We start from the raw sequence: 25,127 nt of genomic DNA, 5'->3' as shown, positions 1-25,127 counted from the left end.
TTATTATTATATTTTTCATAATAATGAAAAATAATCACTTGGGGGTACTACAACTTTTTTTTTGTATAAATTTTTTTTGGAGGGTGGACAAATGAAAATAACGGGTGGACAAACGTGGACAAACAGTGGACAAACGAATGCATTAATGATTTTATCAAAATTCACATTTAGGGATGCTGACTTCTAAGAGCTGCTCTGAGAAGTCGGCACCCCTAAATGCGAATTTTGGTAAAATCATTTTTGCATTCGTTTGTCCACTGTTTGTCCACGTTTGTCCACCCGTTATTTTCATTTGTCCAACCTCCAAAAAAAAGTTATATAAAAAAAAAGTTGTAGTTCCCCCAAGTGATTATTTTTCATTATTATGAAAAATATAATAATAATAGGGTGGTCAAACGAAAATAATGAGTGGATAAACGAATGCAATAATGATTTTATCAAAATTCACATTTAGGGATGCTGACTTCTCACAATAAGTAGTACCAGTACTGATTCTGTATTAATAATATTATAACACACACAGTACTAGTATTGTATAAAAAATCCGTACTACTTCTCTTATATTAAAATAAATTTATCACAGTAAATATAAATCAATCGTAACAGATACGTTTTTCACAGTCAAAAGCATGAGATGTTTTAGGTTAACTGTAAAAATAATTGAAAAAAAATCATGATTAAAAATAAAATTATTCAATATAATTTAAAATAATTATTAATAATATATAATACAATAATGAGCACCTTAATTATTATATATTATTTAAAAAAATTTACCTGATTATCGAAATAGGAAAATCATTGACTTTTATACATGTAATTCAGCGATTATAGTTCGTTTAATAAAATTTTGGTTACTAGGAGACAAAGGACGAGTTTAATTCACCAATTTCTATACAAATATGGCACAGATAATCCGCTGGCAATTTACCGTTTCAATGCTGACACCCGATACGTTACTTTTGACAATTTCAATATAGATGCGGTACTGAAAATCTACCGGCAATGTACTGGTTCGGTACAGTGGCTTGACATGTTCCTTTTGCTAATTTCTATACAAATATGGCACAGATAATCCGTTTGCAATGTACCGTTTCAATGCTGATACCCGATAAGTTACTTTTGACAATTTCAATTTAGATGCGGTACTGAAAATCTACCAGCAATGTAGTGGTTCGGTATTGTCGCTTGACATACTTCTTCTGTCAATTTCAGTACGAATATGATATCGATGATATATCGGCAATATACTGTTCCTGTACTGATATGTAAAGACATTTCTTTATTATTTTCTGTACAGATATCATACCAAAAATCTACTAATAATATACTAGCTCGATATTATTATTCAATACCGATTCACACGCTGGAAGAGTACCATAATGTTTATTTAATACTGGCCAATATAGAACTAGTACTGAAAAACGAAATCCGTTTTTCAGTACATAATCGGTACTTTGTCAGGAGTCAATGCTGGTTTATGGTATTCTGTTTCCACTTGGGGATTAATTAATAAAAAGAATTGTCTTTGGCGATAATTTTTTATTACAGTCAAACCGGTTTTATTATTAATTAATGAAAAAGAAAATAGCTTTTAACTAACGATTATACCCGAAATCACACGTAAAAATTCTGCAGCGCATTGACAGACTTTGACTTGTACAAAAAAATCACACATGCTATTAAACTCGACGAAACGGCACTCGATAAAGAAATTTGATGGACATTATCGAGGGATTGCGTTCATCGATTGAACAAAAGTCACGAAGTGTCTTGTCAGCATTTTAGGATGAATTTTTCTGGAGTAATTACTGAAGGAAAATACGACAGTTCAAAGTCGGACGAGCGCTATCGCGGAATCGCTCGTGCGGAATAAAAACCGCAATTCAAACCGGAAAACTTTTTCTGGTGAACTCGTTGCAAGTGGTAGGAATTCGCAACTGCGGGTGGGAAGTTGATCGGGATGGAAAACGACGGGAATGGAAACGCACACTCTTATCTCTCGCCGATTTATCGTTTATTCGTTCGTTTTATTCGCCATTACGTGTCACTGGCGCGCCAATCGATGGTCACGAAAGTTCGCATTGGTCCCATCGCAAAAGTATAGTAATGGGAAAGATATATGTCTATGATCTCCGCGAGCATTTACTATTATTGCGATGTCTGTGATGTTTAAGATAAAAAGAGCACGCGTGTCTACTTGGTAACTGTAAATCCGATAACTACGCGACATGACGAGAATTATTAATATATATATTAATATACAGATCCGATATATAGGTACATATTTATCAGTAACATGGAAATCATCTTTGAGTAGCTATCGACGTGAAACCGTTTCTTCTTCTCGTTAGATGAGGAAGCTCTTTCAAGCAATCGTGAAACTAATAACTTCGTTCGGATCGCTACTCTGAGAAATTAATGCTTGTTCTTTGACATTTTGTTATCGAGTGCATTCATAAAAGGCTGAAGCATGCGAGACAGTCAAACAGAATACCATAATTTACCTTCCGCTAATTAAGACTTTTACTTCTGGAGACTTGATCCAATTTTTTCCAATCCTCTTATTTTCCGTATCTCCTTTAATGCAATTAGTTGTTTTTGCTCATATAATTTGACTAAAAATATAATCTTTGAGTGGCAAAGGAAATAAAATATAATAATATATTTTTTCGAGTATAGTAAATTGTTTTAGCGCCGAGACACTACCGTGTCTTCTGATTAATTGAGATAATTGATCTCTTAATAAAGAAATAATGAAGGTAAAGAGACCTCAATGAACTATTATATATTAGTTTATAACTTAACTTAAAAAAAAGGCCTTTTTATCTTCATTAATTCTTTATTATTTAAATGACGGTAAATGCGCGTTGTTGTCATTTTCGATAAAAACATGTGCACAAAATTTTTTATGTACTATTTTATATTCCTACATATTGTATTAATAATATCTACGTATTTATAAATTATAATGAGAAGATTTATTCAATCTGAAATTTCTCGGAAATACGGTTTAGATTGATATTCTAAGATGTTGATCAACGTACTTGTCAGACCAGCCAATTTGTTATTTGGTGGAAACTTTTAGTTACTTAAACTTTATACGAAGATTCTGGAAGTTCTCATTCGACAGTCACTCCTCTTATCCGATAGCATAATCGATCAAAATTAACTTTAATCTAGAAAAAGTTGTTCTTTCAAATACGTGATATGTGTTTTAAGTTAAATTAATTTATGTAAATACATTCTCATGACGAAACAAATACTGTAACTTTTATGATAGTATAAGTATTGTAAAACACATTATCATATATTCAAGATTTTTTACATTTATCTATAACTTGCGCTATGATAATAACTTGAAATCAGTCCACGAAGTGATAATAACTTGGAAGTATTCAATACATGTATATTTTGCACGTATATATCTGCTGTAATGAACGTAAACTCTGAACTAAAGTTTGAATGACAATATAATTACGATACGATACTTTAGATTAGCAGCACATTTCATATGAATATTGATGAAATTAACGACTATGGATAATATATACTTAAAGTAAAACTATATGAATACTTAATGACGTGATGATAACTTCTATTATATTTGATTATTTCAATTCAGATAATATTGTCGTGATTAAAGGTATAGATATCTTTCTAATATTTTCTGCAAATCTTTCATTTTACTTAAACTGGTCTGCGTTCTTCTTTTATTCACTTTACAATTACGTCAATTACGCTGTATTATCGACAATTTCTACCACGTAAAAAATTTTAATGGCTGTACAATGAAGAAGTAAGGATCAGGAGAAGCTCTCCCTCTCTCCGTGATAGAGAGTTTCTTCAGGTCGAGAAGGATTTACGATACCGAGATAGAAAGCAGTAGCCTTCTCGACTCTCGGTGAGAGAGATCAAGTGGCTGGATAAGTGGCCACTTCTGGAAATAAACAGGCCTGTGGATCCTCCCGAATGGATGCGAAGGAACGAACGGTGAAGAAAAGTCGATTTTATTATTATACGTTAGTTAATAAATGCTCGTTGTGAATCCCTTTTTATGACTTCCATAAATAAAAGAGTAGAAATTGGATGGTAAAATTTATGGCGTACAGAGGGATGATGATAGAGAAAGCGGGAAAAACAAAAATTTATATTCAATACATACATCTGTATGTTGGCCAATTATTTTCTATCTCACGAGTTTTGTGAGATGTTTTAATAACGTTTATAAATAGGGACGAGAGAAGAACCAGGCGCGCTTTTATTAAACAGGGATCTCGTCGGTAAATCCTACGGGATACGCGGCTTCGTTCAACAATGTCCCGCATTGTCGGCGTGCGCGTTTCGGGGTTGCATCAATTTGCGACGAGAGCGTGCTTTAATTCCGTCGCCGGTGAACTACGACGGCGCGTGCTTTATGAAACGCTTCCGTGATAAAAATATCAAGCTGCAGCATACTCTCGTTGTCCGTTAATAAATAATGAGAAGCGCTGGTGGAATTCTACCGTCGCGAGAAATATCGTTTCTCGTTCCGGCATCGCCACGCTCTCGAACTTCAGCGAATGAAATTCGGCGGAACAATTTCTTTAATTTATCTTACTGCAGATGATTGTAGATGAAGTATTAGATATACATTTCGTAAAACATATTTTACAATTTTCTGTTCATCAGACTCTAATTTACCTTAGATATTATCTTATGCAATTCTACCAGTTTCTTATGCAGTTATTACACGAAAAGAATAGTATTGCTGAAGTATCTAAAAATTTAGCTAGATATAGATCTGAAAATATTGTAATTTTATAGAACTATTAATGTTGTTACTTTGTTGTAATAATAATTTAATAATAACATTTAGTTTTTTTGATAACGATAATGATAACACCTGATCTGGAAAGGTCAGACGTTACTTGCAACAGATTAAAAAAGTCACTCATTACTAAAAACTGTGATTTTTTATTTGTAACCAGCCATTTTTGTTCGTTACTTCTAACAGAAAAAGTAATTCGTTGATTACAAGTTATTTATTACTTTTTTTTAGCCAATAATCAGTAATAATAACAAGTTACTTTTCAAATTGTCTTTCGTAATCTTAGCGCAGTTTCAACATTTAGTTAGTTATCATTAAAATCATAAAAAATTGCAACATCAAATTGATAGTCTAGTAACTATTTTATTTAATAGTCCAACAAATTTATTTTCAAATCTGCATCTAGCTAATAAATTTTTAAATACTTCAACAAAATCGTTCTTTCAATGCAATAATTTTAACGTACAATAATCCTTCCATGCAGAAACGACTTATTGTACTGGAAATGAGACTCTCCAGTGCCTTTAATAAATCTTCCTTTTCTTCTCTCAACCTCTCCTTTTCTCAAATACTGGTTCGCAAATACCACAGTTGGATTCGTTTGCATTGCGAAAGAAATATCCGATCGTTTCCCCATATCGACGGCTCTCAACGAGCCGCGAGATTTTTCACAGCAAAACGGGAGGTCGACGCGGTAGCCAGAATACCGCAGGCACGCTCATACAAAGGGGTACGTGTGCGGGTTGAAAATACGATGGAACAGGGATGTTGCCGTCACTGGTGCGCCCGCATGAAAATACCATTGGCTCTGCGGCAACTGTGACGGCGTCGTAGGAATTTTTCTAAATTTTTAACGGTAATCGTTACATAGCCTTAGTCCGATACTCAGGTCACGCAGCCCGTCAACCGCACGGTGACTGTGGACACGGACCGTTACTATCATATTGTGTAAATGTGTGTGCATGTGAGTCAGAGAGAGAGTGAGAGAGGAGGGGGAGGCGTGTTCGGCGGTCCATAATTCAGAAGGTACACACGTAGTATTCGCGCCAGCATCGTGTGCACCTACACGCGTATAAGAGAATGCAACCCGCTGCAAGAATTCAATAAGTCCGAATCGCTTGGATATTTTCCGCCTTTCGAGCGAACGATCACATTCAGCGGCACCACGAATGCTTTTGTATTCTTTAAATGCATGCATTTTATTACCATAGTATTATTTCTTCTTTTTCATCTTCTTTTTCCTCTTACAATTACGTTTGTGGAATTTGTGATAAAAAGACGCGAGAAAAAGTTTATTTTTGATATTTATTTTACTCGAAAATGTATTCTTTATATTTTCCTCCCAAGAAGAAAAAATTGCTAATAAAATCGAGTGTAATATTTTTTGTTAAAAATAACCAAACTAAGTACTTTTCTTATCAATTTTTCTGTGTGTAATTACAATGATAAATGAACTTTTTTGGAACAATAATTGTATATAATGAAAAAACAGTATTATTTTTTTACTTTTCGTGGTATTTCATAAAATTGTTTCGGATTGAGTATCGTCGACTTAACGACTTTGTTTCCACATGATGGAGATTAAGGAAAATTTATGAATAATAACTCTCATTGACTATATGTTTACACGAACACCCTTAATCAAGTTTAATATACTTAGAAACTGGCCAATCGCAGTTATTCTATTTTTTCAGAGGAATAAATAGCTATGATTGGTTAATCTCATAACTATACAGATATTAAATCCGATTAAAGGTGCCGTGTAAACGTAATCAATGACGCACGACAACTATTGATTCTATATTGTGTATTATTCTATTACTTTTCTGGATCAAGTTGATTCACTTGCCTACATGTTCTCTTTCTGCTTGTCAAATAAGATGTAAGGTACAATATTTTACTTCACACATGTTATAAATATGTACAAAAGTATGTCTCATCGATCGTCAGCGGGTTGCCTCAAACAGACATTTTACATCCGTTGCGCCATAACGTGATGATAAATGATTCCTTGACACTCCCTTCTGATGTGACATCAAAATAATGTTGAAGTTATACGTGTAGTCTCGTTAGAATGTCTCGTTAGGAAAATTCAATACTCTGAGAGATCGCGAAGTGGTTATTCCGAACAAGAAATATTGATCTCTCGTCTCGCGGAATATCTTACATATAAATTGTATCAGAAATTATATATTCTCTTTTAAAGTAAAAATGTAAAAACTCGGATGAATAAAAAATTATAATTTTTCGTATCTATATAACGATCTTTAAATTTATGTAATAATAATCTACTATATTACTACGAGAAATATAATGGAGTACCAAGAATGTTTGTTTAATATTCGTGTCGTAATTTTCAGATTTAAACAGAATTTGCGATTTATTCAAAAAATTATTAACGATGCTTTGTAAGCTGTCCATAATTAAACGTGTGTTAAGTATTTTTAAAGACATTATTCGAACAGGACAAATTTGTGGCATGACACTTGATACCGGAAAATGTCTCTCCGTTAGGCTGCTGCTCGTCGTTCAAGCTTGCAATATTTAATCGATGCACATCGAATAGCGTAAAAAAAGGATAGACGCGGCGGACCGAGTATCATAACGTCGAGCGATAAAACTATCGCTCTTAAAATACGGTAGCCATATTGCAATATTCGTAATGCCTGAAATATGGCAGGTATTACCTCGCTCTGGCAATAATTTTCCCAGGATAATACCGTTAGTAATGCACTAATACTCGGGCGATGTTACATTACTTTTTCGCCATAGTCTATATCGAACCACGTGTTACATTGTGCATTTCTGTCGCATTCACAGAAGCGACAAATCATACTTTTCAAATTTGTCCTGGATTCCTGTACCAACGAAAGCCAGTGAATATAATTTCTGTCTTTTTTAATGAGATATATCTTATTACAATCATTAATTATGTTGATAATAAAATCTCAAATTAAAAAATGAATTTGTTTCTAATTAATATATTTCTAAATAATATTAAATATTAAAAAACAATAATAAACAAGAAGAAAGCCAATAACGGTCAAAGCTGGATCACAGTGCTTATTATAATTGTGTGAATTTTATATACTGCATAGTCTCCCCATAAATCGCGGCGCTGACAGTTTTTCAGCATTGACACATACATACTTACTACCGCAGTAATATCACTTACAATTAGTTAAATTGACAAGCAATCTAACAATTTGATGCTTAGCATTTTATTGGATCTTAATAATATGTTGAAAGACATAGTATATTAAAATTTTAACGATGTAATGTTAAATTAATGATAAATTAAAATCTGTGAAAAATAAGATTGCGAAGAATATCACAAAGTTGGCGTTTCGTCCCGGTTTCCACTACTGGACTCATCAGTAAGGCATTGTCAGCATCAGTAAGCTTGAACCACGAAAGGAAGAGAGTGTCCTTATTTGGCCAGGATTGAGGTAATCACGGCTGTCGGTACGGATAAGCGACACGTCAAACGAGAGGAAGAAAAAAGAAAAGCGGTGCACTGACGGTTGAGTTATAATAATTGTCAGCGCGCGCGCTGACTAGTCTTGCAGCTTGTAGGAGATGGACGGAGCTTTGAATCCATAGCAGGCGTGCTCATAAAGAGGTAACGACAGAAAGGATGCACGCCTGAGCACGTCCCGCACCGATAGCGTCGGAGAATATCCCGCAAATGGTGCATCCGGCTCATGGCTAGGAAGATAGGTGCATCTCCGGGTTGCATCTGTATAGATACGTGTATCTGATACATATACATATAAACGCACACTTACCTGTTATGAACGCACGTAGTGTTGTATACGAGGTGTCTCGGATCAAGCACGTCTCGCGTTACCTAGATTCTGCATGAATATACTGGAGAAAGTGGCCTTTTCATAAGAGTTCATCAGAGTTCACAAGCGTTTACAAAAGTAGAACGTCAAGAGTGAACAAGTGCCTCTAATCGAGACGTTTATTATAAATGATTGATTTATATATTAGTTAACACAATAGTGAACTAGTTTAGACTTTAGATTACGGATATTCTCTCTGTGTCTATTTTTCTCTCATTTTTACTTCTAGTTTATTTAATTTTACTTGAATATTGAAATATTGAGTGAAGTTTAATACAGAAATATGATATAACATAGAAAGTTTAAATCTGAAAATTATATAAACTATTTTGAAATATACTAGTTGAATTTTTATTAATTAAATTATTATCTTGATGCAAAGAGTAACTCGATATACCTAAGCATAAAAGAAAATAAAAAATCTTGGTAAATCAATATCTCTCTAAACTCGTTTATGTAATAAATAACTTGGCGCAAAAACATTCACTGTTAAAAAATCAAATTTAAATGTTAAAAGATCAACTTTCAACAATATTTCTTAAGAGTTAAATAATATTTTATTATTTATAACTTTCAAGTGTAAAAGTGTGTTATTTTGATGCAAAAAAGTTAAAAAAACAACCATATCAAATTAATCTATTTCTGTATTGTTTAGTTTCAAAGTAAACAGTATTTAGATTAACATATGCGCTTAGAAAATCATAAACTTTTTAAGTCAAATTATATTGTTTTTAGTAAAATTAAATAATTCCATTGTTTTTTAATTAAATTAACTTAATTAGATATATTGAGTAAGAGCATTGACGAGGAAGGATTAAAAATAACTTGGAGCATCCAGTATTGGCTTTTATAGTATTTGCAATTCTTTGATTTAAAAATAACTCAAATTGGATATAATTTGACATGAACTTAACAGTGCTTTAAGCGGGAAATATATTGTGGTTAATGATGTTTAAATTTTAATCATTTCTGCTATTCATATTCCGAGAAATTTCTCAGTTTCTTTATGGAAACTATGTGCTAAGGAAAATGTAGTTCGTAAGACATATTAGATATAGCTTCACACTTTGCGCATCCAATGTTGCGCGTAACATATGCGGGATCAAATATCCTTGCCGCCAGGACGACGTACGTAGTCGATGAAATAAGGAGCAGAGCAGGACGTTATCACTTCGAAGAGTCACCCGGACATCTGTCGAACGTGAGACGGGACTCAAGGTGCTCGATAGAATCCACTTCTATAGAGTTTTATGATCTGTATGCACGCTCGCACATATTCATTCGTACGGACGTTGAAAGAGAGAGAAGTAGATAGATAGAGACAGAAAGAATACTTTGTATATTATATTTTTCCATAATAATGCATTATTTATTTTGTTTAAAATTATATACGGGATAATTTATGCAGTAATAGATAAATGTAAAAATTATAAGAGATAGCATAGACATAACAATGAGAATTATTTTTAAAATAACGTTTGTGATAAAATTATATGTAGCTTTTTCGCGATTACTTCGCTCTCGAAGTGCATCAAAAGGTAATAACTCACTAAAGTCGCATGAAAGCGACGGGCAATCCGTTCTATTCGATTTGCGAAGAAGAATACCTCTCTAATCGAGAGACTCGAAACGGTCACGTGCGGTTATCGCGGCTGCAAGATGAAATCCCTCGACGAACGAGAGCACGGCGACGAGAGGGCGAACGCGTGACACACGATGGAAGTCCATAAATCTAATCGACGTCCACGAAGCACGAACGCGGGAGAGTAGAAGGGCGAAAAAAGGCGAAAGATGAGGGTGGTGGAAATGAAAGAGAGAAAGAGAAAGAGCGAGGTGGGAGGGGGGGGGGACGAAGAGCGGGATGGTTCGTTAAACGAGCTTAACGTGTGCCACCCCGTGGTAAGGCATTACTCTCGACTAACGGGCCGTGTTGCAAACCCTATTAGCAATATATTTTCCTCGCTCCGTCGGACCTCCGGCTCGCCATTGTGTTGCCGGCCGAACGGTTTACACGTTGTCGTTGGAAACGCGCCGCGCGCGTCCAGTGAGATTTTCAGTCCCGTGGGCCGGAAGCTCGCTCATCGATCCCCATCTCGTTTCCTGACGTTGACCCTCGTATTACAGACGCGGCAGATTTGTGCGCCCACCGGATAAATTCTTTTCAATTCTTTGAGCAAAAAAATCTTTCCGAGTTCCTAAGATGGAACAGCGGCCTGTTGATTGTCAAATGCCTTCTACAATCATATTTCCAATAGTTGCAGCCACAAAACTGGAAATCAGGAAAATCATGGATAAAAGGAATTTTGCATATTTTAGAAAATAAAATTTCTTGGCTTTAAAGAAGTTTAATATGCGTACATTTCATCTGCGCAATTTTGAAATACTACTTAACAATTAAATGCAAATAGTATCAGCAACGTTAATAATTCACTTTGATGATTATATTAAATTATCCTCACAATAAAATATTTGACGGTTTCTAAACCAGGATAAAATTACAAAAAAATTGCAGAATATTATTGAAAGCATCAAGGAAAATTATGAGATTTTGTCTAGAAATCAGAGAAGGATCATGGAATTTTAGGATGAGGAATTGTGACAACCCTGAATGAATATTAAGCATATAGTAGCAATTTATTGAAAAAACTCGGGATTATATTTTTAATTTTGTTGTGAAGTTTAAATTGGATTTGATTCATTTTAACGAAAAAAACTTCGTTTGATGTAGAATACGTTAGTTGAATAAAAATAAATGTTCGTAGTTGTGGCTAACTGAGCGACGGGACTGACACTCTGATACTTTCTAACACTCTTGTTCTGTGAATGGTGTTCCGGAAAATCACGGTAGACATTCGGCGCAATGCTCGACCGTGTTTGCAGTGGCCCATAAAAGGAAGAAAGAAAAAGAGAAGCAACACAGCGAAACACGATCCTTAGAAGAAGCTAGCAAGCGTCGACTTTTCAGGTGCACCACCTCGTGTCTCCCATTTATAACCGGTCGTACGGACAAGACAGCGGCGTATTCCGTTGGTTCTCTGCACAGCGGAGAATTTCAGTAAAAGTTTCCGTGAGCGATACCGAGGTCCGCATATGTTACCGCCGTCTCACTTTACCGCTCTACTTCGCAAAATTCTGAGGGAAACGTCGAACGGAATTCGCGGGTGCGGACCGACCGGCTTACCCACCACCTACGTGAGCCACACGATGGTTCAGCCATCCCTCTTCCTCTCGAGAAAGACACGTGAATACCGCAAATCATATTCGCGTGAGCTATGAAGCGAGAAGGGCGAGAGAAAGAGAGATGGAAATCGTCCCGGGTTATGCCACACGAGCTGGCTTTGTACGAAGCGCTTTGTACGACTTTGGACGGATTTTAGCGGTGTTCCGATGCCGTGCGAGCTCGACAACGTAACGGGTCGAATACCAAAACAGCCGTTTCCCAACCACACGTAATAAATATGTAAAACTCCGACCGGAGGGTGAATCGCGTGCGGGAAGATTAATGAGCAATTCTCACTAGGGTGCCATAAACATGGGGAAAAGCTCTTCACGCAGTACGTATTGCTACTTCCGCTCTGTCAATAACTTCGGTAGGGTGTTTTTGGACAGGTGGCTTGTACCGGTTTATTACGTTATATTATGTATATATATTATATATATATACACATATATTTTAGAATTTTAGATAATAATATGTGTAATGATGTCATATCCTACTAACGATCGTTTAAATATTCATGAGATTAATCCCCATGACGGCGATTTATTCTGTAATTAACCGTGGAAAGCTAACGTGAAGTTATTACTAATTAGCACTAATATGATTTTATGTATAATACCGACCGAAACATTATATGAAATGTATATAAAATATGATCCGATATTAATCGCTATAATAATTGGCAAAAAATCATAATACTTACTGCATAATATACAATACTTAATCAATTTTAGATTAAGTGTATTAGTAAGATATATTAAAAAGTTATACAAAGAATAATATATCAAAAATGTATTTAATCAGTTTTATAAATTTTTTTTTATAGAATAATGTTATAATAAAAAATTAAGACAGCTAACATATTAAAAAACTTTTTATGCATTATGTTTAATTAAATTGTAAATTTATCATTATTCGCATAAAAATTATTTTACTTTCGAGGTAATGAAACTAATTTAATCATTTTTTTGCAACATTAGATATCTCGACAGAAATCTCTGTAAAAAAACTGTGCAAATAAAATTTAGTATTTTCAGCCAAACTGTTAGTTGTGGCATTTTTTAACAATAACTAAATACTTGGTTTGTAGAATAAAAAAATTTACTTGCTTCTACAAAATACAGTTTTTGCTTTGTAAATATTTGATTATATTAACTAAAAAGTTTAGATCACACAAAATTATAGTTTTTTATTTAGTACTTTTTAATCAAACATGGTTGTTACAACAAAATTTTAGTTCACATAGAACAAAACATTTAGTGCAGATAAACGAATTGTAGTAAAGATTGCAGATATGATAATATTCATAGGTATTCCTCCATAAAAGTTCATAGAAGTAATAAAAGGGTTCGTTACGTATTAGACGCGCACAATACTCGTTGGTGAAACATTGAACACACCTTATGGCTTTTTCTCTCGCAAGCGAGTCAATTGTCAACGTAACAATGGTCGACGGGTTCGAAGATGGGGAAAATTCGCGCTTTGGGAGAAGACGGGATATCTTTCCGACGGATAAACGCCTCTATAAAAGGCCGTGAATGCTGGGTATTAGCGCCACTAAAGCGTCGTCTTGCACCGCCCTCATGTAATCTCTGTCGAGATTACGACGTCCGTCTATGGAATCCCGTGGGAACGAAACGCTTCTTCCCACTTCCGGCGAAGTTTCTGCTCTTCAGCATATCGATTCTTGCCGATCGTATCGGAAACAGCAATTATTTGGACAATAATTATTGAATTCTTTCCGCGTCACTAATTTAATCGTGATGGGGCATTATCTTTTTATATACAACTAATAATAATTAATCTGTAATTAAAATCGAATTGATCTTAATTATGTATGTTCTGCAATAAAATCTTTGTACCTTTCTTTTTGTTAAATTTGACTATTGTATTAGAAAATTGCAATTCTGAAAAAAATTTCTTATTAAAAGTAAATTCACCAGAAGATTTTGATCGTATCAATTAGAATTCTGATTATTTCAATTAGAATTTAATAGATTCGATCTAAAAATTCTGATTTGTCCATTTTTAATTAGAATTCTAATTAATGCGATCTAACTCTTTTTCCCATAGAAACTAAAATTTAACTTACAATTAGAAAAATAAAAATATAATTAACCATTATTTTTTTTACATTTTTTGCATTGTTTTATTTTACATACTCAGTGATATCAATACAGCAACATGGTTTTTTCCAAAATAGTTTTTTTCGAAAAGTTCGTTTATTTTATTGCTTATAACTTTTTTATAAAGATACATTTTGTTGTATTCCTTAACGTCTAACATATTTCGAAAAAGATAATTACAATATATTTATTTTATGAAAATTACAAGTAATTAAAATTAGGTTAGATATACCATGCACGTCTTATCATAGATGTAGTGTATTGCATCTATGACAAGACGATATATGTGCATAGTAATTAAAAGAAAATTCGTATGTTCTAAATTAAAGATAAACAAAATTGTCTGCCTCTAACGAAAGTGTCTTGGCAATATATATGTATTTATGCACTGCTGTTTGTATAAGACTCAAATTCGTCCTATATTTATATTGTTTATTACATATTTTTTATTTTATCTTGTGTCATATCTTTGAACGCAGATCAACAATACCGACTTTGTTTGTGCTCATAAAATACGTTTCAAAAATATCGCCATGTATTTCGGATACAGTTCGAATATGATCGTCGACGATATGAAAAAACAAGTAACGCCGGCAACATGATGGCACCGTACCTTGCTCGAGAACAAAGTGTAGTGTGATTCGGGCTATCTACATAAAAATCCTCACGAAGCCTCGATTTCGTGCGATCGCCTCAAGGATATATACGATGTCAATCTCTGCGTAGCTTGCATTGCTTGCAGTCGCACAGTGCGACTGCGATCGAGATCACGCGAGGGTGGGTTGCACGTGTCGTCACGAAGCCGAGTAAACCGAATCAGAATATTTCGCCATGTGTCGAAGACGGATCTTATCGAGGTCGTTTATCGAGTTTTCCCTACCGCGAAAGCCCGTCCTCGCGCGAACGCGATCTTTTTCCGTGTTCGCTGCACTTTCCCGAAAGGAAGAGGAAGCACGAACGAATGGAGCGTATACCGTCGATCGGCATCGTCGTCGTCGACGTCGTCACGACAATAGCCGAAGGCAATTCCCATCCGACATCCGGGCGACATATTGGGATGAGACTCTCGTCGACTTGTTTGCATTTACCTCGGTTGTATCGCGGATGCATCGGGTTGGCAATGAAAGGGAAAAAGAGAGCCTGGCGACGCGACGCCAGTCAAGTAAAAGCTGCTGCTATTGTCGCTGCTTCATTTCCTCCCTTTTTTTTCCTTTCTCGCTGAGTTTTATTCCGCTTATTGTAGTTGGCTAAGGTATGCGCGAAGCCTCTTACGCAGAATTATACTCACAATTAATCAAAAATGATATGTGTCTACATATACAAAGTGATTCATTTTAAACTTAATAGGCAAATATTTTCAAAATATATCATTTACAAAAAAACATTCCAGATAAAAAACTGTATGGTAACATCTTCTTTTATACCATTTAATTTACCGTATAATGAAATAAATCGTAAGGCGGAATTTTACTTGCTTTATTGTATACTTCAAAAAGGACGTTTTAAAATGTAAGTGTAGTTTTTATAACTATATAGTTAAGGATTAATTTATTAATCATAAGCATCTTAAATTATAATTTTACAATATCAAAACTTGAAGTTTAATTTACATGAAGATTTTACACTTCGTAAAAAAGTACCAAATACAGTTAAAGTTGAATACTTAATAATATTTTTATGTAAATTGAAAAATATATCTTTCAGTATATAAACTATATGCGTTGATCACTATTACAAACTGAAATAATAATCTCACTAATTAAATTAAACATCAATTTGATAATAATGCTACTACCCTAATAGCAGAATTATTGGCACAATATTGACTCAATAATCCCTGACGTTTAATCAATGTATTGCCAATAAATTATTACTAAAATAGTATTTTAAAATACTATAAAAAACTTATTGCAAGAAATATTGTCTCAGAATTTGAATCTAAAATCTCTCGACTAGGGTAAATGTCTTTTTTTATTTTAAATTAGAAATAAATTATATTTTATATATAACATATATATGTCATCATATACTGATACGTGATGTAATAAATATTAAAGTCAACTGTGTGTTTAATTTTCGAAATAAAGTGCTCTTTAAACATTTTTTCAAGCCGCGTTTACGGTAGCCTTAGTCATCAAACTGGAAAATATGCATATCGTTCACATGTCGGTTTTTCTGTTTACAGTGCCACCGGCGAAGCCGATAATCTATGATGCGAAGAGGCGAGACATGAGTAAACTCCTCGAGGCTTACCCGGAGGGAGCTGACCTGTTCCTGGTCTGCGAGGTGCATGGAGGTAGGTGTCAACTATAATGTTAACGTAACTGTTTATATATACACTTCTAATAGTTGCCTTAAAGAATAGCTCGAACGAAGCGGTTACATATTAATGTTTAATTTTAATTGTAAACATTTGCATTATAATTTTGCAACATTAAAATTAGAAGTTTTAAATTTACAATAAGGTTTGCACTCGGTTTTATCATACTCGAGAAGCTTAGCACATAGCTTCGTAGCTAAACATAAATTATCTAGAGTACAGGATGTATTATATATATACGCGCTGAATTTCTTTGGCACTTTAAAATTATGAGAAATAAAAACGAACCCTGTCATATCACAGACATATCTTTCTGGACATTTTTATTGTAAAAAACGACTAAAAAGTTTCTTTTACACCAAGTTACTATACTTTCACACTTTTAATTGTATGAAAGAATATTGAACAGTAATTTTACTTTATGCCAAATGTGCTGTATAGCATGTCAGTATAGTTATGTTGATATGGCGATCACAATCTGATTGTGCAAAATAATGACGCTTGGTACCTTCATAAAGTAAACTACATTGAGAAAAAAAAATATTAGTCGACTGAAAAAAATATTAAAAATTTGTAAATTGAAACGAGCAATAAATTACAAGATTTTTTTTATATGACTCTCACGTATACGACTATTTACCTAAATTACTTCAATTAAAAGAATCACTACGAACTATTTATTACATTTAGTCAAGTTAAGACTGTGTATGACTTGAAAAAGTTGTATATACAATATTTGGCGGATATGTATAAACTCTAATGAGCGAAAGCTTGTCTTATTGGAATACAATATTGGGAGGCAAGTATTCAATTTATGGAAAAATAAAGATAATCAGAGCGCTCAGTGTCTATTCATTAAAGTTGACCCGATAATCATATTCCCTCTCAGAAACTTATATAAGTCTGTCAAATGTTAGTTGTAACTTTTCCGAGTCTAATAAATTCATTTCACCAAGGTACCAAACGTGAATATTTAATATCATCGTCATTAACATCGTAACTAATAACATGCTGCAGTGCACTTGAAGTGAAATAACGGCTCAAAATATTAGAGATCGTGTACACCTTGTATTGTGTATACACTCGTAATTTGAGATTCAAAGAAAAAGGAAGTTATATAATAACCAATTTATGCTCTTCAATTGCATATCAATTAAAAAAAACGTGTCATATCAGCTTTGCATGACGGAACATAATTCATGCCAATCAAAAGGTGTTCAGAGTCAGATTTCGATTCACATTGCCTCCGTGAATCCTTTTGCGGACAAACGATCAACCCGCGGGAATCGCTCGAAGAAACGATGAGAGGCGCAAATGTACTTCGTGCGTACCGAACGAAAAATCCCATTTTGCCGAAGAACCGTGGGTATTCACTGGCACGAGGCCAATTCCATTTAGAGTCCTCTACACAACGCACTCGAGGAGAACGCCGCGAGCTGGTGCGGCAGCAGGAGATGGGCCGCGAGGCCGGGAAGAGCGGAGGAGAGCTTAAAAGAGTCGCTTTTTCCTGGTAGGCACCGAAACGACGCTGAAACGACTTGTCGCGCGACGGCCGAATCCATCCTGGACTCACGCCAATTTCGATCCCCGTAACTGCCACCGTTCCGATGCACTCGCCAGAAATCGTGCGCTCGCTTCCGTCTTCGTCGGAAATAAATTATCGCGATCGCTCCCGAAATCTTCACCCGCGGTGACTATGTCTTTTAACCCTTTCAGGATTGAGTTCGTATAAAAGAAACATAACTTTTTGTCTACGTTGATTCTAGATGATTGTACTTTTAGGATATATTTAGAAATTTCTTTTAAATTTTAGATGGAACAGTTTCGAATTCTAGACCGATGTTGGTTGGATTATCATGACAACAATAGTTTTGTTCTAAAAGTATGCTTTAAAATTACTTTTTTTGAACAAAACAACTTACTTTGCTTTTATAAAGATTTCAAAATGATAACTTTTAATGCGAAGCTTTACAGAATTAAATTCCGGTGTACTGGAAATATATCACGTGAAAATATGAGAGCATCACATTTTACTTTTCGTCTTCTCGATAAAAATCTGTAGATGACGAAAAGAGTAAGAATACTTTTTATTTCTTTTTTTGTATTAACGTTTTACGGAAATGGTAAATGTAGGAAGAGATGAGAAGTTTGGTATCCAAGAAAAATCAAGGAGGAGAAGAGGAGGCGGAAGTAAACTCGCAGTTCGCCGCGTTGTTGTGTAATCAACTTCTTGAAAAGTCGCCAAATTCGATTCAAGAATTTATACACGAGCATCTATAGCTTCTCCAGTAATACACAACATTTTTACCTAAGAATGTATTTTCAAAAGCATCCGATAAATTACTTAACTATTGTATTACTTATATTATTTGTAACCACAAAAGATTTGATAAAGTTTACCATTAAATAAGATAAATCTTATCCTAAAATGTATTATGATTTATTTTCTTATTATATTATTAAATGAATTAACTTTGGCTTCTCCAATGGGATAATTTTAACCTAAATTTCAAAAAATGCTTAGACAACACGCATGTCCAAAATCAAGACATAGATATATTAAAACACCTTTAAGACGTCTTATATGGTATATTCATTTTTATCAAAAGTAGATTAATTTTAATCTTGTTTGAAAACATACTTTCTATCTTTTTCTAGTTCCAATAATTAGAAAATGATATTAAATCAAGATTAAAGTTAATATTTGGATTCTAAAAATGGATATTTAAATCTTAAAGCGCATTTAAAAGTTTTTCGTAAAGATGTCTTGTTTCCCGATTTTGACATGCATGTTGTTTGCTCTCTAAAAATAAATCTTACTTTGAATAGTAAAATCTCACTTTTAAATATTGAAAATTGAGCCACTCTTTTTCAAGATCCGCACAATATTCGTTTTTTTAGAGTGAGTTTCGTTTAAAAAAAATTGAAAAATAGAGGTAATTATCTTGGATCAAAGTTACCCTAATTTTAGGTTAAAATTATTCCATTTTATAATATAAAAAATTAAATCATAATATTTTACGATTGAATTTTATTATATTGTGAATTTGTTATTAGACAATGAAAATGATAGTTCGATAAAGATACGAAACATAATCAATAAAGATAAACTCCAAAGGCTCGGAAAGCAGGCGAGTAGAAAATGAAAAGCGCGTTGGTAGAAGATTAACGTATAGTTGACTTCGTCGCCCCTGCCGGGCGCGATGAATCCGTTGGATCCGTGCCAATCTCCGTCGACATTGCCGAGCCACTATTTCCAGTTTAACACGAGCCTCGACCTGCCTCGACGTCGTCCGCCCTCTCTCACAATTCCATCGCCGGATTACGGATTGTTTCGAACTAAGTTTCATTTCCCGAGAATGCCCTACGCGAGCTGGCTATCGCGTCACGTCGGCAAATGTATCGCGCTTCGATATCATTGAATTTCAAAATGGTGGTTAAATAATTAATCGTACGCTTCAGTATCGGCTGCTGAAATACTTATTAGGCTTCTACAATCGCGTATAGTAGCAATATAATTTATAAGAAATTAAGCCGTTACAACAGAAAATGAGTTTAAAAATATCTAAAAATTTGACTAAATACAAATCTGAAAATAATTTCGTTGGACTATTAAAAATAATTAGAAGCTCAAGCATACTACAAAAAAATGTTCGATATTTCATCAAAATCATTCTTTCTGTGTATTTCTCGAGAAAAATCATTCTTGAAGAGTGAATTTCTTGAGAGTCAATAAGTCTCATTCCTTTCCGAATCAATTTTTAATTTTCAATCATAGCCATTTCTTTACGGGCAGAATGGTTTTGCTAAAATGTCAAAAAATTAACTAGATACGCTCAAGCTGATTGTTAGTCTGCTAAAACTTTTTTAGTATTGCTTATCAGGCTTGAATTTTTTATATAATTATTTTTATGGACCAATAAAATTATTTTCAGATCTGTATCTACCTAAACTTTTAAATATTTCAGCAAAATTATTTTTTCCATATCTCATTTTTAGTCTTTAATCTTTAGTTTAAGATACATGTGATTTTTGTCTTGAGTTTATAATTTAGCGTAAGCACAAAATATACATATTAGACTGTCGAGAAAAAAAAATTTTCTTGACAGTCTAGTACACATAAATGTATCCTCGATATAAAATTATTCGGAGAATTGGCGATTCAGATATTTTTCAGGAATTTTAAGAATCAACGATTGCATTCGTATTTGACATTCCGCGCAGCATGGCAATGATTTGAAATTATTGCACGTTCTGACTCACTCTCGTTTTTCTATCTCACTCTATTTATTGTTACGCTTCTATTGTTGCGTTTTCATGCGCTTCTTATTTATTATTACGTTTCTATTGTTACGCCTGGTTGAGAATTCCCGGGACTATGCGAGGTTCATCCAGCTTTCGTCACGGAATGTTTTTTCACCGTTGTTAAAACGAACGAGGATTTTCTCAGAATATCGTGTTCAGTCTCACAATCTTAACCAAGGTAGTCTCGCAATCTTAATAAAGATATCTTCAAATATTAATGATGGATACATTGTATGAAAATATTTTGCTTATTATTATATTTTTTTTATTTATTAATGACGTTTATGTTTATCTCTATGCAAGCGAGATTTTTGAACATTCTCAGATAATGTCCAAAATTGATATATCAAGACATTATAAAGATATATTTTAAACATTATATCATGTGAAACATCTTAACGACCATGTTTTTAATGGACTTTCAACAGTAAGCCATTAATAATAGATTGTGGGAAAGTGAGTTGTAAGCAAGTCAATTATAACAATAACAAGAAGCATAGAGATGGCCAAATTCTATTTATTTCTTACAACTTAAATTACGTCATAACTAACCAATCAAAAAGCAATATATACCTATTCGCAATCTTTATTGAAAATACTTATGAATGTAAGTTTCTTAAAATTGATTACTTATAAGTCTGACTTATCACTAGTGTGATATGAGTGGTGGTTAATAACTTATTCTAGAAAAACGTGTCTTATAGAATAATATATTAGACTTTCTATAATAAGTCATTACTTTTTGTTTTGATCTTACGCCGTAAAGAATTGACCAATCATAGTCGATTATTCTTTTTACATTTGACTGTGATTGGTTAATTTCTTACGGTTTAAAACTTAAAGCTTAGGTAATGGATTATTATAGAAAGCCTAATTATGTTTTGACTGTAGACATGTGTACTGTCTTGGTAGCTTCCGTGTTAAAAAGTGTTAGTTGGCATATATTTAACTGATGTAACATAATTCCCAGGTCGCCGCAACGCGACGAGTTTTTACTGTCGTTGCAATTTCACCTTTCGCCGCGTTTCGGCGTCGAGCGGAAGCGCGCTCCTCGGGACAGGTGATTTGTCACACGGAAGCGAAACGAGCTCGCCTCGTCCGACTTGCCGTTGGAGTTTTTCGCACCCGCGTACAGGTAGCTGATGACTTCGGGGCGGAAAGCTCGTGACGAAATGCGAGATGTGACAGAAAAGGAAGAGGGAGGCAAAGTAGTAAGAAAGGTCGCTGTGTGGCAACGTTAAGCGGAAGACGCGACGAGCGAACTTTCGGCGCGCATTTGTACTCCCGTCTTTTTCCCTGCTAGCACGTTTCTCTCACTCTCGTTTCGTCTCTGCGATAGGGAAACTTGTTCGTCTGATTTCTTCGAGAACAGCTGATTGCTCGTATTTCTCATTCGCCGAAAAATACAGAGCGCCACTTGTTTGCACGACTTTTCCGCTCATTGCTCCCTTGCGAACTTCGCCGTACTCTCTTGACTTTTAGCATGCTTCTTTCTGTTGCTTCTTTTTATAACATCCGCACTTAGGAACGTAATCAATTATCTTCTCTCGCCATTAAACGCTCTTATGATATCAAACACAAACTCGAATGACTCAATTGTAACTAAAATACAAAATGACAACATTGGTGGATTCACGGAGAGGCTGAAGGTCGTCGGTCCTCTTCTTTTAAAAAAATATTTACAGCAAAATGTTATATATTTCTAATATTTCTAAGATATACTTTGTCACAATTTTGATATTTCAAAAAGATTTTTTAAGAAACTCTCTCTTTCTCTCCCCCCCCCCTCTCTCTCTCTCTCTCTCTCTCTCTGCTAGGTATAAACAAATTTTATTATATTATATACTTCTTTTGTGTTAATATAAGTTTAAATAAAACGTTTTATGAATTATACACTTAAATATAATAATATTTTTTAATGTAATAATTTAAATAATAATTTAACGTTCTAGCTTTTTATATTTGACCTTAAAAAGAATTTTGTTTACAATATACCAATGGCCCTCTTTAACAAATTTAGATCCACCAATGAATAACAACGTCATTATGTCAATAAATAAACAATAAATTCAGAGCCAAATAAAATATACGTGCATCTGCACATGTTTTGAAGCATTGCACAAATATTTATTCGGTTAGGAGCTGCAGACTTTCATGAGTTTATTTTACTCTTTCGCGTCAATGAGCACGATAATTACGCGTACCATTTTGCAGACACACTGCGAAAATCTCTTTCACTCTAAACCGGGAAAACGGAAAGCTCCCGGATATAGTGTATGTGAATCGTCGACGTGCATTTAACATCTGCGTCGTAAAATATAATACATTTACGCCAATTTCATAATGCAGCGTTCGCCGCTACTGCGGCAATCTATGCACGTATTAAAGGGAGAGAAAAAAAGATCGAAAAGAGGACCCCTGCGGAAAAATGCGAATATTTTTGCGGCTTAATTCGAGGTTCTACGATGTATTTTGAGGAAAAATGGCCAATATATGAAAGGAAATAAAACAATACTTCAAAGGGAATATCGCGAAATTGTCATCTCAGAGAATATATCTCGTGCGCGAATAATAACTGTCGATTCCTCTAGTTATTAATTTTTCATGTTTCAGAAAATAAACACTTTCAACCAACATGAATAAAACGGTATCACATTCATTCTTGGGAAACATTTCCAAGAATTTTTGTCTATTGCTATATTTGTTTGATTTTGCATTTTTTAAATACAAATTCTTTCAGAGATTTTATTTAAAGGACCTAAATTTTGATGACATACACAGAAAGAATAAACAATTTTGCTAAAGTAATTAAAAATTTAGTTGGATAAAGATCTGAAAATAATTTTGTTGAACCATTAAAATAATTGTAGGAGGTTCAAGCGATGCTATAAACAAATTTTACATTTAAGCAAACATTTTGCATAATTATTTTAACGGCTCAAAATTTTTTTCAGATCTGTATCTAGCTAAATTTTTAGATACTCCAGCAAAATTGTTCTTTCTGTGTAAAAAAAAGTGGTTACAAAAATAGTAATTAGAATAATAATACCATCCAAGAGTAAAGGCAAAAATATTATAATCTAATAATAATGCTCGTTTATGGCGACAAACAATTTCATAAGGAAATATAACGACGCAAGTGGCACATAATTCCGGCATTAATACGCAGAGCATATAATTCAGTTTTAACGATCGCCATCGATTTAACCATGGCTCGGCGAGTTCTTCGAGCTGCTCACCTGGTCCGTAATCGCAGTTTATTCGCGGCACACGATTTAGCACAGCTACCCTACGAGTTCGGCGCAGCCGGTTTATCGAGCTAGCAACGTCAGCGAGAAATAAAGACCCTATTAATGCGAAGCGGGATTAGGTAGCTCGCCCAAGTGCAGCTTCTCGTTTCTCGCATCCTGCAGCTCATGGCACGAATTTTCGGATAACGATTCGGGACACCGTTTTCGCCGTCAGACTTGTGCTCAGGTGAATATTACTCGTAGTTTCAAATTGTTACTTAGTTGCCCCCAAGGATGTCTTCCTGGACAAACCAGACCGGAACGTACGATTGATCTGGAGTATTACACATGAGTTCAAAACAACACAGCATTCTAAATTATTTTCAACTCTATATTTAACTGAATTTTTGAATATTTAAGTAAAACCATTCTTTTCATGCAATGAGACTCAAGCTACACTATAATTGTATTATTTCTAATGAGCTCAGTTTTAAATTTGTTTCTTTCTTTTATAAATCTTTTTTTTTTAATATATGTTTATACGTTATACAATAGCATACTACGTATTGGTTTCATTATTATAAATGAAATTTTGCACGACTATCGATATGCAAAAGCACTTCACATGAATGTCTTCAGTCCAGATACAATGCAGCAATTTTAGTGCGCTGGATGGTTATGTTTGTAATACCCTGTACTGACGTAAATCGCTTTTCGTCTTCCTTAATGTCACTATCCTTAGACGTCAACAAGGACCTACTACAAAAAGGGGATTGTCGCTTGTTACGTTTGCGAAGAGAAATGTATCTGAGAAGACAAGGTACAAAAACACTAGGTACAAAGCTCGTGTTTGAGAGAATGGAAACGTCACATTCGAATATTATAAAAACATTTTTTTCTTTCCGGGAATTAATGGTATGATTCAACGTGCATTTTCTATTTGTAAATTTTTGCATACAGATTTGAACGTAGAATATTTATTTCTTTTTTTGGATAATATTAACATATTGTTAATATCAATGACAGTATTATTGACTTTTAGTACACATAACAATTTTGTTTTAATACACTATTACATTCATAATATCAAACTCAATTTGAGTTATAACCATTTCTGCAAATCACTACTGTTCCTACTGACTATGTGTCAAAAATGCACCGTTAGATATTAAAGAAACAATGGTAACTTAATCTCTTGAATTAAATAATATTTCTATTTTGTTATTTTTAATTTCTATGTGTGTCAAGGTGTAAATTTATTTCTATGA

At 34.0% G+C, this 25,127-nt stretch overlaps 1 protein-coding gene across 2 annotated transcripts in view; it reads left to right on the top strand.

Moving 5' to 3' along the window:
- The window catches only part of LOC108779928 (nephrin), a 320,256-nt gene that overhangs the window by 159,773 nt on the left and 135,356 nt on the right, over nt 1-25,127 (top strand). For both annotated transcript variants that reach the window (XM_018547494.1, XM_018547495.1), the window contains exon 6: nt 16,190-16,300. In XM_018547494.1, coding sequence (XP_018402996.1) covers nt 16,190-16,300 — 111 coding nt within the window. The remainder of the gene's footprint in view (nt 1-16,189; nt 16,301-25,127) is intronic.

Source organism: Cyphomyrmex costatus, unplaced genomic scaffold (assembly GCF_001594065.2).
Source record: "Cyphomyrmex costatus isolate MS0001 unplaced genomic scaffold, Ccosl1.0 scaffold640, whole genome shotgun sequence".
In the NCBI taxonomy this organism is placed as follows: Eukaryota; Metazoa; Arthropoda; class Insecta; order Hymenoptera; family Formicidae; genus Cyphomyrmex; species Cyphomyrmex costatus.
This window is presented reverse-complemented; position numbering and strand designations above follow the sequence as displayed.